This window comes from Haliotis rufescens, unplaced genomic scaffold, assembly GCF_023055435.1.
Source record: "Haliotis rufescens isolate VD_foot unplaced genomic scaffold, xgHalRufe1.0.p SCAF_1, whole genome shotgun sequence".
NCBI classification, from domain to species: domain Eukaryota; kingdom Metazoa; phylum Mollusca; class Gastropoda; order Lepetellida; family Haliotidae; genus Haliotis; species Haliotis rufescens.
The window spans coordinates 14,749,978-14,764,500 of NW_025963779.1; the positions used below are offsets into that span (position 1 = coordinate 14,749,978).

Sequence of the window (14,523 nt, forward strand, 5' to 3'; positions counted from 1 at the left end):
TTGGACCTTAGATCAAGTTGCTGGGTTGTGAGCTTCCCTGATTTCTGTGGCTCTTTCCCAGTGCAGGAGGACAGGTTACCAATTTGCTGTAGGCGTCTGTGAAGAGTTACGTCCCTCAAGCGTGGTAAAATCAAATTAATGGTCATGGGTTGGAATCCCTGATTCGCCATGTTGTATGTTTTATGTTTCCAGGATTGTCAACATCATACCCATGGTTTTCACGAAGTGGTAAACGTCCAAGTCACATTCATGAAATAGTGTATAATAATGTAAATGTTTCAATGTAAAGGTCACGTGACACTTTATTCTTAGGGGCCGATCATTCTTGGGAACCTGGAATTATATGGACAAAAATAAAATGATCCCGAAATTCTTGAAAGAAATAAGTCTCATTTGCTAAAAAAGAAATTATCTGCCATAAAAAAAATCATTGTTGAAATGCGTTTTGGGGGAAAACAATAGTTTGGCTCATATTTTTATTTTTTAAAATATCTAGTTTTGCAGCTGAAGCTGACAAAATATCTGGTCTCAATACAAAATCCCATTTCTTGCTACGATTAGGGAAGCAGGTCTTGGGTACGGTCCAGTTTCAATGGCTGATGGCACTGAACATCTAGACTGGGCTGATGTCTTTCGCTTGAACCATGGTAAAGAGCATTTGAGCTAATGCTCTCTAAATTCGAGTGCTTTAAAGACCACAGCTGATCATCAACAATAACACATTTCTGCTTTATTGAGTATATTGAAGTTAAAGCGTTCGTAAAATCAATATCGCTGGGGCGTATGGATGCAAGGGAGATAATATTTGATTCCCGCGGTTGGTTTATTTCACGATAGAACATTGTTCTATCATGACGTCATTTCTGACGATTCTGGAGATTAGAACATGCGCTCGCAACTTGATGACATATATTGGACGACGTTATGTTTGAGAGGGAAGTTTCTAGATCTAGTACGTTATTCCCCATAGATGTTGCTGGCCAACGCAGACAAACGCGATAGCCGAACGATCGAATCCAAAAGCGGGAGTGATATGACAATCGGTATTGGGAGAAAAGGTACAGGTAATCGACGTGAGGATTGTGAGAATATGCGGGAAATATCCACCTGGGCATAAAATGGACATTGCCGAGGTTGGATTCTATACGGGTAATTATTTTAGCAGATATTTCTTATGAATATGGAAAGGGTTTTTGTTGCTTTAAAATACATCGGTAGTGAATGAGAGTAGCGTCGCGACCTTCTATAAACCATCTTTCGTGACATGAAATTGAGGGGACAGGAAAATGCCAATAGTTTTATCCATTTCAAGCATGTAAGCTGACATGGTGAATTGTTTTGGTATTCTTATAGCTTAACCTTTTTAGTCGTTAACATATTATATATATTCAAATACTATTAATAACACGTTTATGCAAACTATTTTTAACATTTTAACAATATCCCAGTTATACCACGCTGTGTCAGCTCAATGTGGAAGAAAGCCCGAAGTGATGCAGGTCTCATACGTTTACCACTTTGGTGAAACCCACAAATAGAGTACGATACTGTCAAATCTAGAAACAATCGAGACGAACCGGGATTCGAACCCACAATCATAAGTTTCTGACTCTTCACATTGAATTGCGGCGCCTCAGACGAGTGGGCCATCCGTGGCTAATGTATCATGTAACTTTTCCTCTCATGTGTGTACTTAATTTGACATGTAATTCATGGATTGAGTGGGTATTGTTTAGCAATATTCCAGCAATATCACGTCTGAGTACACCAGAAATGGGTTTCACGCATTGTGTCCATGTCGAACCCGCTTGACCAGCGGACACTTTAACCAAAAGGCTACCACACGACTTCCAAACTAGCTCTAAAATTACGTAATTTCTTGTAAATATAGTTCGTAATATTACTCGAAAGTCTTTATCAAAGATTATGTTCATGTCATAATATGCACATCGCTATATAAATGCAATCTTGAACGCAAAGTTAAATCTCCTTTCAACTCACCTGAGTTCTAAAACAACAGTGATGCTGTGTCTGAATATGATCCACCCGTGAAGATGGTCTTCTGCAACCCATGCTGGTCGAAAAAGGCGACTAACGGAATTTGGTGGTCAGACTTCCTGACTTGGTTGATGCAAGTCATCGTGTCCCAATTGCGTAGATCGATGCTCATGATGTCAATCACTGGATTGTCTGATCCAGACTCGATTATTTACAGACTGCCGTAATATAGCTGGACAATTGCTGTACGCCGCGTTAAACACATACAAACAGCGTAATTATTTTTTAGTTCCTTTTGACTTGTTCACATGGGATACTTCTATTGTTTACCGTCCATCCAGATGAGCCATCTATCAATGAGCATCGTCAAACGAATGTGGCTCTCATATATTAACCTGACATCTATATCGGAAACGATATTCAAATAGGCGTGTCATGTAGCGAGTGGATGATTGAGTTAAAAACCGCTTTGTGGGAGGAAGTTCCGACTACTTTGGTGAAACCAACCAGCAGGTTACAAATTTACAGGTTACAAGTCAGGGAGAAACGAGATTCGAAACATCGATCATTGGTTTCGGGCACGCCTAAGGGAGACAACTGTGCATAGTGAATTGCTGCGCTCTAATAAGACGACTGGACTACCCGTGTCCCCTATTTGTAATGACTCAAGTAAAATGTATAACTTCGAAATGAGTCAGTTTTTTGTTTAACGCTGCTTTCATCAATATTCTACCCATATCACGATGAAGAACCCCATCAATTGGCTTCACACTACCAATTAGCAGAATCGAACCCGGTAGGATATAGCCTCAGAACATCCGTTTACATACCTTTACATATGTCCAGACCCGTGAAGATCCCGGGTAGAATGGGTCTTCAGCAACCCATGCTTGCCATAAAAGGCGACTATGCTTGTCGTAAAAGGCGACTAACGGGATCGGGTAGTCAGGCTCGCTGACTTGGTTGATGCATGTCATCGGTCCCAATTGCGTAGATCGATGCTCAATCACTGGATTGTCTGGTCCAGACTCGATTATGTACAGACCGCCGTCATTTAGCTGGACTATTGCTGAGTGCGGCGTTAAACAACAAATAAACAAACAAACAACATATGTCCAACCTACTCCTTTCCCTTGTCTCATCCCAAACAGTGATAGGGGTGCGGGATGCTCAGTGGTCTAAGACATTGCAGAATTGCCTCCCTTTGTAATGCTCATGCCGCTTCGAATCCAATATTTCCTCTTATGTTTATTAGATTGCTTGGAGTTTAGCCTTGCTCGTTACACGAATTTGATTCACGTCGCTCCTGCTTCGCTTTTTGGCATTCTAACTCAATAATAAATTCACCATCTTATTCTTCCAGATGGTTCCCGATGACCAACCACGTGACATATTATACTTCACACGAGAATTACAACTTGTCTGCGCACGTCTCTTGATATATGCCATGTAGAACCAAACATTTAGCTTCTTTATTTCACGGTTCTCGGTACAGAACGCCAGTAACCTATGATGGTCACAAGAGGTGACCAAATGAATAGGGTGGTCGGTTTGGTGACATGGTTGACAGTAAAAGGCGACTATGCTTGTCGTAAAAAGCGACTAACGGGATCGGGTGGTCAGGCTCGCTGACTTGGTGGATGCATGTCATCGATCCCAATTGTGTAGATGGATGTTCATGGTGTCAATCACTGGATTGTCTGGTCCAGACTCGATTATTTACAGACCGCCGTCATATAGATGAAATATTGCTGAGTGCGGCGTTGAACAACAAACAAACAAACAAACAAACAACATGGTTGACACACTGTCATCGTACACAGACGGCTGCGGCCGTTGCTCATATTATCAATCATTAGATTGTCTGGCCCAGACTTGAGTATTTACAAGCCGCTGTCATTTTGCTGGGACATTGCTAAACAACAAAATAAAGCAAACAAAACACATAATAAATATAATTTGGTAATTTACACTATATAGCCATTGAGCGGCAACGTACATAGAGGATATTTTTTGTGTCTTGTAAAATATGATGTTTCTCTCATGGAGTGACGTGGAAAAGAAGCTGTTTGGCGCAGACTTATGTTGCTGACAGTACTTTTTTAAAAACAAATTATGCAAAATGTAACTTCTCCCTCCAATACACATTGAACATTTCACACATTGCTCCCTGCACGCAAACAAGAAAAAGTGAAAATTTAAATAATAATATGAATAATAATAATAAAAATGATAATAAACTTCATACAATACCTGAATTCATTTGTTTTTAATTTACGAACAGCTGAAATTTAATTTTACACCTTCTGAATTAATAAACACTCATGTTAATTTTCAGGTATTTAATCTAACTTACAAGCACATTAAAATATCACATGTTAAACAACAAACATAGCGCCGAACGAAAACGGGAGGCTCGATCGCTTAGCAATGCATTAATTTTGAAGTTTAGCTGTTAAAATAGGCAGTTTCAAACAAACAACGCATAAGAAGAACTGTTATCCAGTAAACCTTTTACTTGGTGTAAAATATTTTCACTGTCACAAAAATGTTCCAAAGCCAGGCTAATGCAGTATGCGACATAAGAATGGGCGGATGACTTTGCTTCCGCTAGTTCCAACAAACAGTTATTTTCACTGCAGTGAACGTATCACTTTTCTGTCACTGCTGTGAAAATATCTCCTTTCTAAAATTTAGAAATCTCAGTTTTTCGCACTTACAGATATAATATAAGGTCATCCTAATCATTTACTGAATCTCGTGAAAATCACATCTCAGTACTAAGATCTTATTTAGATTGTCATATCCATGTAAAGCAATAAGGTTGAAATAACATTTGGTATGGTATCTTCTTGTTTAGTCCAGTATTTCATATTTCAATCTACGTGACATCTTCAAATTAGCACGCACACGCATGCACACTCCCAAATAGCTGTTTGTTTATCACCCTGATAGGATATTGTTACGTTCACGTTTATATACACCAGGGTGCCGTTGTACAAAGCGATCTTAGCGCTAAGACGATCGTAAGTCCCATACCTTAAAGGGCAAGTTCACACGGAAATGAACCTATTTTTCTTGTACTTTTTCCACATTAAAAGTGTTAACATAGAAGTGTCATAGACAAAAATATAAAAATATCACAATTAATTAACATATTTTTCGCATTAAAACGATTTATATTTTTCACATTTACCAAGTGTTCTATTTCCACAACAAAAACACCATGGCTTATGCCCCTTGCAATATGACGTCATTGGTGCCAATTGATAAACATTATGACGTCATCATGCTTTGTTAGAGCCGCTTCACGTGGTGTAGGTCCAGGTGTGTGATTCTAGCGTCTCAGATGCCAGCCAGCATAGTGTTATGCTGAGTCACCACTGCGCCGGAGTGTGTCGTAGGCCATGTTGTTTTACCGCAAACTGGTACTTGATATCTTTTGCGTTGAGAATAGACAGGGACCCAGTTGAATTGGCACCAATTACGTCATAATCTAAGGGGGATAACTCAGGCCTGTTTAGCTCGAAAAACGAAGGCCTCATAACGGCATATCATTTTCACACTATTGTGAGCTTCCTACGTTCACTGTGAAAAAAATGAGTGTATATTTTCAAACACAGATACTAATTAATTCTAAAATTGCGTTTTGTTTAGAAAAAGAAAGAAAGTGATTTTTGCGTGTACACTTCCCCTTTAACATAGACTTACGACAGTCGTAGCGCTTAGGTCGTTCTGTACAACGGTCCCTAGGTTGTTTAAGAAACCAGTATTTTTAATTAGTCCAAAATACATCCTATCACGAAGGCATTCAACGGTGCTGTTTAAGAAGAAAGCCCTGATACCTCTTGAAGAAGGTGTTATATCTTCCTTGTGGGGAACTCGAAACGTTTATGAAGACACGACTTGTTGAGTATGGTTCAGATCAGTATTTCTCACTGTTCGGTCCAAACCCCAGACTTTCGTACGAGGGAGGAGGTAGGGTTTCATCAACGCTGGTGTAAGGTGGCAATTCTATTGTGCCTCTTGTTCCCGTAGAAGGCATCACCGCCTCGGGGTGGGGAAAGTGTACTGACTCTATTGGATTGGGAGACATTGCAGTGGCCACTGTAGCACGATTAGTGTTTGGTGCACGGTTGTTTCGTCTCTGGCGAATTTTCCAAACACTGTAGGTGGCCATGAGAGCTATCGCAATCACGCTACATGTCACGATTACAATGGAGGGTACACTGGCGCTCTTGCCAGGCGCTGCAAAAAAATGAGTATACATTTATATTTTAGTTCACCATATTCTCTATCTTGATATTAAGTGAGTGAGTGAGTGAGTGAGTATGGTTTTACGCCGCTTTTAGCAATATTCCAGCAATATCACGGCGGGGGACACCAGAAATGGGCTTCACACATTGTACCCATGTCAGGAATCGAACCCGGGTCTTCGGCGTGACGAGCGAACGCTTTGACCACTAGGCTACCCGACCGCCCCTTGATATTAAGAATATACAATATTAATGCAGTAAGAATACTTTATTCATCACATAATTATTAATAAAAGCGACAAAGCCCTTTTATCAAAGAAGTCTTTGCTAAAATTTGAATCCAATGTACTAATCCGACTCCAGCATAAGCATGACTGTGTTTATAAAACACTATAGTCATGATTCCAGGTGTTTGCGAAAGGTGCGCGTATCCTAACCCACCAATGGCGTATTCACAAACAAGCCATAAACGCAATTGGATAAGATTTGTTTGTTGTTCAACGCTGTACTCAGCAATAGTCCAGCTATAGGACGGCGGGCTGTAAATAATCGAGCCTGGACCAGAAAATCCAGTGATTGACATCATTGAGCATCCATCTACGCAACTGAGATACGATGACATACATCAACCAAGTCAAAGAGCCTGACCACCCGGTCCCGTTAGTCGCCTCTTACGACAAGCACAGTCGCATGAGTTGCTGAAGACCTGTTGAGAAATGTAATAACACATGAAGTACAGTACGAAATACCTGTTCTTACCCGGTTTCGATACTTGTTTATAACTGATCACATATATACCACGGCTCGCAGTACCACTGGCATGAAACTTTATAAACATGTACGACCCGGAGCTGTCTTTATAATTAGATGGACTCTCGTCTCCGCACCACTTTGCCAAAGATCTGCTTGACGTGTCATAGCCTGCAACACGTCAATTAAAGTGTGACTCGTCTCGGGCCAATTGGCAGTCCTACATGTAGCAAGTTTATATTGCATTATAACACCAATCTATCCTCGTGGCCCAGATACAATGCAATTCCACAAGGTAGAGGCCCATATTGGACCCATCTACAAGCCTCAGAGCATAGTCCATCTTTAAAGAAGTTTATGAGCTGACCCGACCATCAGTATTTGTACCAGTCAAATTATTATTATTATTATTATTATTATTATTATTATTATTTCTTATTGTTTTGTTGTTGTTTTTAAAAAGGCAGAGGTACATGCACGTGAGTAAGGTCAATCTTAATTTCAACTGTCAAGTAAATAATCTACATACGTCTACATAACAATAGGTTATTGATTGGAGAAAGTATACACTCATGTTTGATGGCGACTAAGAATGAATCAAACAAGAAATGGTTTCGGCGACTGTTTTCGGCCAAGTAACATTTTGGTGATGTTTGAAATGTTTTGGTCGATTACAATTTGTATTAGAAAGTGTATACTATCTTTTGCCCGGCAGTTTATGAAAAACGTATGAGTGACCGACCATTTTATACCCAGGGGTAAGGCGAAGAGAAAGCTGGGTTTTTTTGTTTCACGACATACAATGTTTATTTCTGAAAGGAAGGTCAAAACCAGTATGTCTAGACCCGCAACACACCCAACATGTCCAGTGAACTACTCGATGACAATGTTTTTGAAGCATTTTCGGGACATCTTTTCAAATCACAGTACTACCCACCACCCAACTCCACCTCCTACCCCTGAAGATCAAATGGTCAGCCCCCCATCATACTAACCATCGTATGCTTCCAAGTAATCATTGGTACACTTATAGTTGTACGGAAGATGGGATTGTCCAACAGTCATACGAATGACGTTTGCCAATGATCCTGAATATATCCTCCAGGTAAGACCGAAATTCCTGCAAGTGAATTAAACATTAAAACTGTATTTCGCATATCTTGTTACCTGTTTGTTCGTTGATTAACGCCGCTCTCAGCAATATTCCAGCTATACGACGGCAGTCTGTTCATAATCGAGTCTGATCCAGACAATCCAATGATTGACATCGTGAGCATCAATAACCAAGCCTGACCACCCGTTCCCGTCAGTCGCCTCTTACGACGAACATTGGATGCTGAAAATCAACTTTAACCCAGATCTTCACGGGCTACGCACCGATGCGTCAGCGTGATCCTAGGCCTGTTGCTGTTGTTACCTGCTGTTGATCAGTTATGTAATGACGAGACAGTATCAACGTTCCTAGTCTGCACCTCTAACAAAAGTAGAAACTTAAATAAAACATAAATGGTTTTATTGTGATAATTAATTCAACATTAAGACAGAGTTACCTACCCTTCGTAAAACCTTGGGTAGCCAGGTGACAATATACTTTGAATGTAACTTTTGGCAGTAAGATCACCCTGTCGGTTCACTGTGCAATAAATAGAAAAACTACATCGTCCAGGTACAAAATGATCACGTTATTATGAAATTACATCTTATGACTATCAATTGAATCAGGCCCACCTTTTGATAAAATCGAACAAACGTAAATACCAGTTATATTGACTTTGTCATACATTCAAAATGCGGGAGCATGTTAAACATGGCATGGCATCTCAGTGGGCTTGAGATGGCGAGCATCAGTCCAGACTAGAACAAGCAGCTACATACACACCTGCTTGCACGTTGCTAGATAAGTGAAATATTCTTGAAGGTGTCCTCAAACCTGACTTCACCCACCAAACAGTAGAGTGGCGACACATATGTTGTCTCCCTATGACATCCCCTCTCCACCCATCCCCCCCCCCCCCCCCCCCCCCCCCACCACCCCCATCCCACACACACACGCACACACGTGCTTGAAAGTCGCTATAAATGTATAATAATCATGAACGTGACGTCACTCACTCAGGCACAGAATCACACCTTAATTAGTAAATTATTTAAAAATCACCTTGAAATCTACCACCAGTGTATATCAACTTGAACCCTCTGCCAAACACAAGGAAGTTTGTTTTCAACTCAATCCTCATGTATCTTCCTGAACTAGTAATGGTGACATTTCCTAGTCTGAAGCGACAAAGAACTTCCAGCTGTGGACTGTTTGGGGCGATTCCTGAAACAAAGGATTGGATTAAAATAACTAAAACTGACATATCAATTTATCCTTATAGCGATCGCAAAATTGAGCAAAGGTTATTTTCAGACATGGCCCGTTGAGATTCCGGGTTTGAATTAGTCTACAGCAACCTATCCTTGTCGTACGGTTGCTCAGGCTATGTTGCTCATAACATCAACCACTGGTTTGTCTGGCACATGTATGTATTGTTACGCAGAGGTCACCAGAAATGAGTACGCACAGAGCTAATTTGTGAAATCACCACACAAGATCATGAATAGTTTTAATTTACATCTGAAAACAGTTTTCGGCTTACTGTCAAAAAGTCAATACAATGGGTCAAATAAGTGGCAGCACAAATAAATAAAAGCCCCAGAATAAATGTTAGTGCACACGAATGTTCAGAGTATTGTCACTGTTGATTGTCTTGAAAGAAGCCCGCCCCCGTTCTTGAATCCAGAATCGTGTTGGCACTGACATTAATTCGGTGTATCCAAACAGACCTGTAAAACTATCCAAACTGCACTTGCAAGAGATAGAACACAAATCAGAAGGTCCTCTTGGCAATCTTATATATGTGCAGCCAGTCTCTCCCATCCAGAAACTTAGAGAACGGTCGAGTCTACCCCATTCGCGTATGTAACAAGAGTGCATAACTCCAGTTATTGTACAAAACATTTAGGAATCTCCACTCACTGCCACTGACAGCGGTTCCCATCAGTTCAATCATTTGCTGCCATGAATATTCGATATAAATAAGAGTTACACCACTTTAATTTCTCACACATAACAATATGCTCACAAACATTGACGATATGTACCTTTTCAGGGACAATCGTAATATCCAAATATCGCTGCCATTACCATACTTGAGGAACTTGAGGTGGATTCTTTAGTCGCACAACACAGCTATGATCGAGAGTTGGTATCCCTCATGATGTTTGTTGGTTCGTCAGGGCAGAATCCCTACCTCTCTTCCAACTTTCCCAACACACCAGGCTGACACGGCGTAATATAGTGTGCAAACAACCCCATTCACTGACTCATGGCACGGTCGTGTACTTTACCAACTGAATTGCTGAGTGGCGTTAAACAACAAACAAACACAACCAACTGAATAATATTTCAGTATGTTCACATACCATCATAAACCTTGACATAATCCGTCCGGCAGCTGGAAATATCTAATATGTCGATATCAAGAACGACAACTTGAACCCTCTCTCCATCCCTAGCGGTGACATCCCACTTGCAATTGAGGTTTCTGTCATGAACAAAATATATCATGATGAAACATATAAAACAATTATCTTTAAGATTGAATATATTTAGACTTTAACTATGGAGTTCAAAATTGTTTTCCTCGTTTTTTAACGTCGCTGTCTGCAATATTCCAGCTTCATGACGGCGGTCGGTAAATAATCGAATCTGGACCAGACAATCCCCTGACTGACATCATGAGCATCTATCTACACAATTGGGATACAACATTAACCAAATGAGGGAGTCTGGCCACCCGATCCTGTTAGTCGCCTTTTACGACAAGAATGGAATGCTGAAGATCAATTCTAACCCGGATTTTCTAAGGGTTTGTTGGATTTTGAAGTTACGTAATTGCAATAACACGGCAATAGACATGATCTTCAAACAGTGAGTATGACTTGGTGACAAAAGGGCTAGACTGTAATATACATATATACATACTTCTTGATATTGCTGGGGTAGCCTGGTGATGTAAGGTTTCTGGCTTGAGATCCAGCGGTTAACTGCAGGGGGCCGCAAACACCAGGAGTGGTTGTAGTGGTTTCTGAGTGAACTTTGTCGACAAGAAACGAAAGTATGTTTATATCTATATAATAATATGCTAACATTTTGTCTGTAATAATACTATTGTGACGCAGTTTCACAAAATAACATAGTGAGTGATTGAAGTTTATTTTACTCCACGTTCAGCATCCTCCCGCGGCAAGGGAGGTAACTGACTGTAAACGTCCAGTTTCCACCCTAGCCGAACTAGGCCTGAACTTCTGGGTTCGGTCTTAGTGCCACCAGTGGCTATTACGAGTTATGTCCCTTCTATGTCCCTCCTATTGACCAATCATATTCCACCTCTGACATCACTTGCATTTGCTTCAAACAAAATGGTGGCGCCCAGTGAAGACGATCTGATCAATAATCAAGATCTATATTGTAATAAAACGGGTCTTACTTCGCGAAGTGCATCAAATCACGCGAGCACATTGATTAAAACATGAAAAGATTTGGAAAATATCTGACGCTAAGTTGGCGGTACCAAGCTTTCCAAATCCTGCAATCGACCGAAATCTGCACGCCAGTCTACGAACCGGATGTTGATTTCCTTAAGCGATTTTCGTTGGACTATGGATAGACTCGCTTGTCCAGCTAAAAATAAAATTCCTTAATTCCAGCCAAGTTAGGCTAGGGTGGAAACTGGACTTTTATAGTCAGTTAACTCCCTTGCTTCGGGAAGATGCACGTTCAGATATCCAGCACAGTGTTCTGTCACCGATCGTATAGGGACCAGGCAAATCAGTGACTGGAAGCATGAATTAGTGGCCACACCATCGGCTCATGATGACATGCAATCCGTGTGGTCACCGAACCTGACCACCCGATCCCCAATGTAGTCGGCTCTTACAACAGTAGAACTACCAATAGAAATACATCCATTTAAGATGAACTCTGATAAACCTATCTGCTTTCATTTTGTCCGCTGGTGGAAACATGCACGTACACATGTGCACACATAAATTATATATATATATATATATATATATGTTTTTGTAACAGTTCACATCACGATCACGGATTCATAAACATCATTAAGGTTACAAGGGACAGTGTGGTAGCCTAGGGGAATATGTGTACCCTGCTAACGTTTAAGATCCGGGTTTGAGTCACCAATGTGTTAAGCCACATTGAAGTCCCCTGTCGTGAATTGGCTTTGATAACGCAGCGTAAAACAATATTCACTCATTTAGCATGTTTTGACGACATAATGTCAGCTGATTGCTATTTAGATTCCCCAACAGCCTATGCCGGTCGTAAGAGGCGACTCACTAAACCAGTCTGTCAGACTCGGTGACTTGTTCGATCTCCTGTCATCGTACCCTGACGAGGCGATCGTTGCTCATAATACCATTCACTGTATTGTAAAGATTTAATAATGTACAAGCGGCTGTCATATAGCTGGAATATTGAGTGCGGACATGGATATCACAGGTAGCCGATCTGTCCTCGACGTTAACCTCGATGGTGGTGCGGTTTAGTGGCTGATACAGAGGCAGGTCCGGGTAGAGGTTGAACTGAGGTTTACCATATTTGTGGGTGCAACTATTTATGTTCATACATCACCCGTTTGAATGTTACATACTGTAGGACAGATATGCATTAACCTGTCAAGTATACTATCAACAATGTCAGAATGTACATACCTTCATTGGCGTTAACATACTTGTACCTATGTTGTTTATATACAACATGCAACATGCAAGCTTACCAGCTGTTGAACACAAAAGTAGCCCGTGAAGAACGAAGTGTAATCCATGTCGCCATGTCCTATCCATGGCAAGGGAATGTGGATGGCGACGGTTAAGCGGGCGTTGTCGTATTCTCTACTCCAGACAGGGAAGCAGAGTTTGGAGTCCATGAACGTGAAGCCCAAGGGTTTAGTAAACATGTATATCAAAAGACTGTTGTGTGGAGGTACACATTTTAAAGCGGGGCAAAATGTGAGACGACGTGTCTATTTTTAGAACAAGTAAACACTGGGGTGGATATCATATTCTGGCGCGGCGAACTTCAGTCACGTTGAACAAACACTGAACAACAACATACTGGCTTGACCTACATTCGTGACAGTGACAATTCCTGTGACAATTGAATCAGCCATGTTGTATGTGTGACCTGTGAAGAAGCGATTTACTCAGTTGCATATGTGGTTTAAATACCTTACTTTCATCGCACCCCGATTGCGTGGATCGTTTCACCTGGTATATTGCTGACTTTAATATCACGGCGTCCTGTGAATACTCGTCTCTGAATCAGACAGATCACAGTTCAAAACCTTTCTCTTTACAATAAACATATCTATGACCCTTTGTTCATGAAAGTTGAATGTCGATCATCGCTTCAAAATATGTAGGCCTTTATGGTTTCACATTTATTTTATGCATCAGTTGTATTCACCTTTAAAGATAGATTGAATCAGAGACCATATAAAGTTTCAGCAGATCGTCAAAATTTTTGTATCATTTTATTTATTTTTAGAGTACACAAACAGAATACACCTCACAAACATTCTTAAATACATACAATTTACAAAGTATATCTGTGGATAATAACAAACAAATCTATTCATAATAGCAAGACATCTTTGTTAGAATTTGTATAAGTTCGTGGGTTTACTCGAATAGATGGTGACAGTGACCCAAACTTTACGAACTGTGTGTATTTACATTATGAATATGATATATTTCTGTCGATGTAATAAAAGTTGGTTTTAGTTATATTTTGATGTGTTGGGAATATGGTGTGGTCAAAGGGAGACAACTCCGGAATTTCTACACTTGTATTTTGATTTCATAGCCATCAAAGCACATGCGTGACGTCGCTCTAATGTTTGGTGGCTAAAGTGTGGTCTAACGTGACGGTCGAGGTCAAGGTTATTTGTTGCAACGTGCATGAGTGTGTGTGGCTGCTTGCTTATAGTCCTAACCCACTGAGATATAATTCCTCAGTTTAACATAGTTGCCAAACTCTGCCACATTATGAGCCGTTTCCGAGCCGACCGGTTCTTATTTTTACACTCAATGCCGAACAAGATTACATCAAGTAACGTCTTTTGGAATGACGCGGCCAGAGGATCTTCCCCTCTCCTGGCAGATGCTCTATTCACCAGTCCACTCTATTTAGTGTTTGAAGACACATTATTGCTCACAAAGGGACAAAGTTGGTTGTCATTTGTCCATCATCCCTCCATTATCTTAAAGCCACATTTCAATGCATTTACATTTTCAATGAACTGATCTTTATTTTGGCTATTTTGATCGGGAAACGTGTCGCATTATATAATTTGAAGACGTTACGGCGAAACATGACGGAACGGTGTAACAATAACTGTTAAGCATGTTTAAATACTTGTATAATCCTTAAAGGTTAAGGAAATAATGTGTA

General features: G+C 40.5%; 1 protein-coding gene across 2 annotated transcripts; it reads right to left on the reverse strand.

Annotated features, from left to right (window-relative positions):
- Positions 1-5,597: 5,597 nt before the first annotated feature.
- On the reverse strand, positions 5,598-13,201 carry LOC124148913 (dorsal-ventral patterning tolloid-like protein 1). Of its 2 annotated transcripts, none has more exons than XM_046520175.2 (8): positions 12,848-13,187; positions 11,032-11,143; positions 10,470-10,591; positions 9,163-9,324; positions 8,559-8,637; positions 8,000-8,124; positions 7,014-7,175; positions 5,598-6,246 (listed from the first exon to the last, which is right to left on the reverse strand). In XM_046520175.2, the coding sequence occupies exons 1-8, from the start codon at positions 12,912-12,914 to the stop codon at positions 5,924-5,926; spliced, it is 1,152 nt and encodes a 383-aa protein (XP_046376131.2). In that variant the 5' UTR covers positions 12,915-13,187; the 3' UTR covers positions 5,598-5,923. The 2 variants fall into 2 exon arrangements, with proteins under 2 accessions (XP_046376131.2, XP_046376140.2); XM_046520184.2 differs by having other exon boundaries at positions 6,111-6,246; positions 7,004-7,175; positions 12,848-13,201.
- Between the last annotated feature and the right edge of the window lie 1,322 nt (positions 13,202-14,523).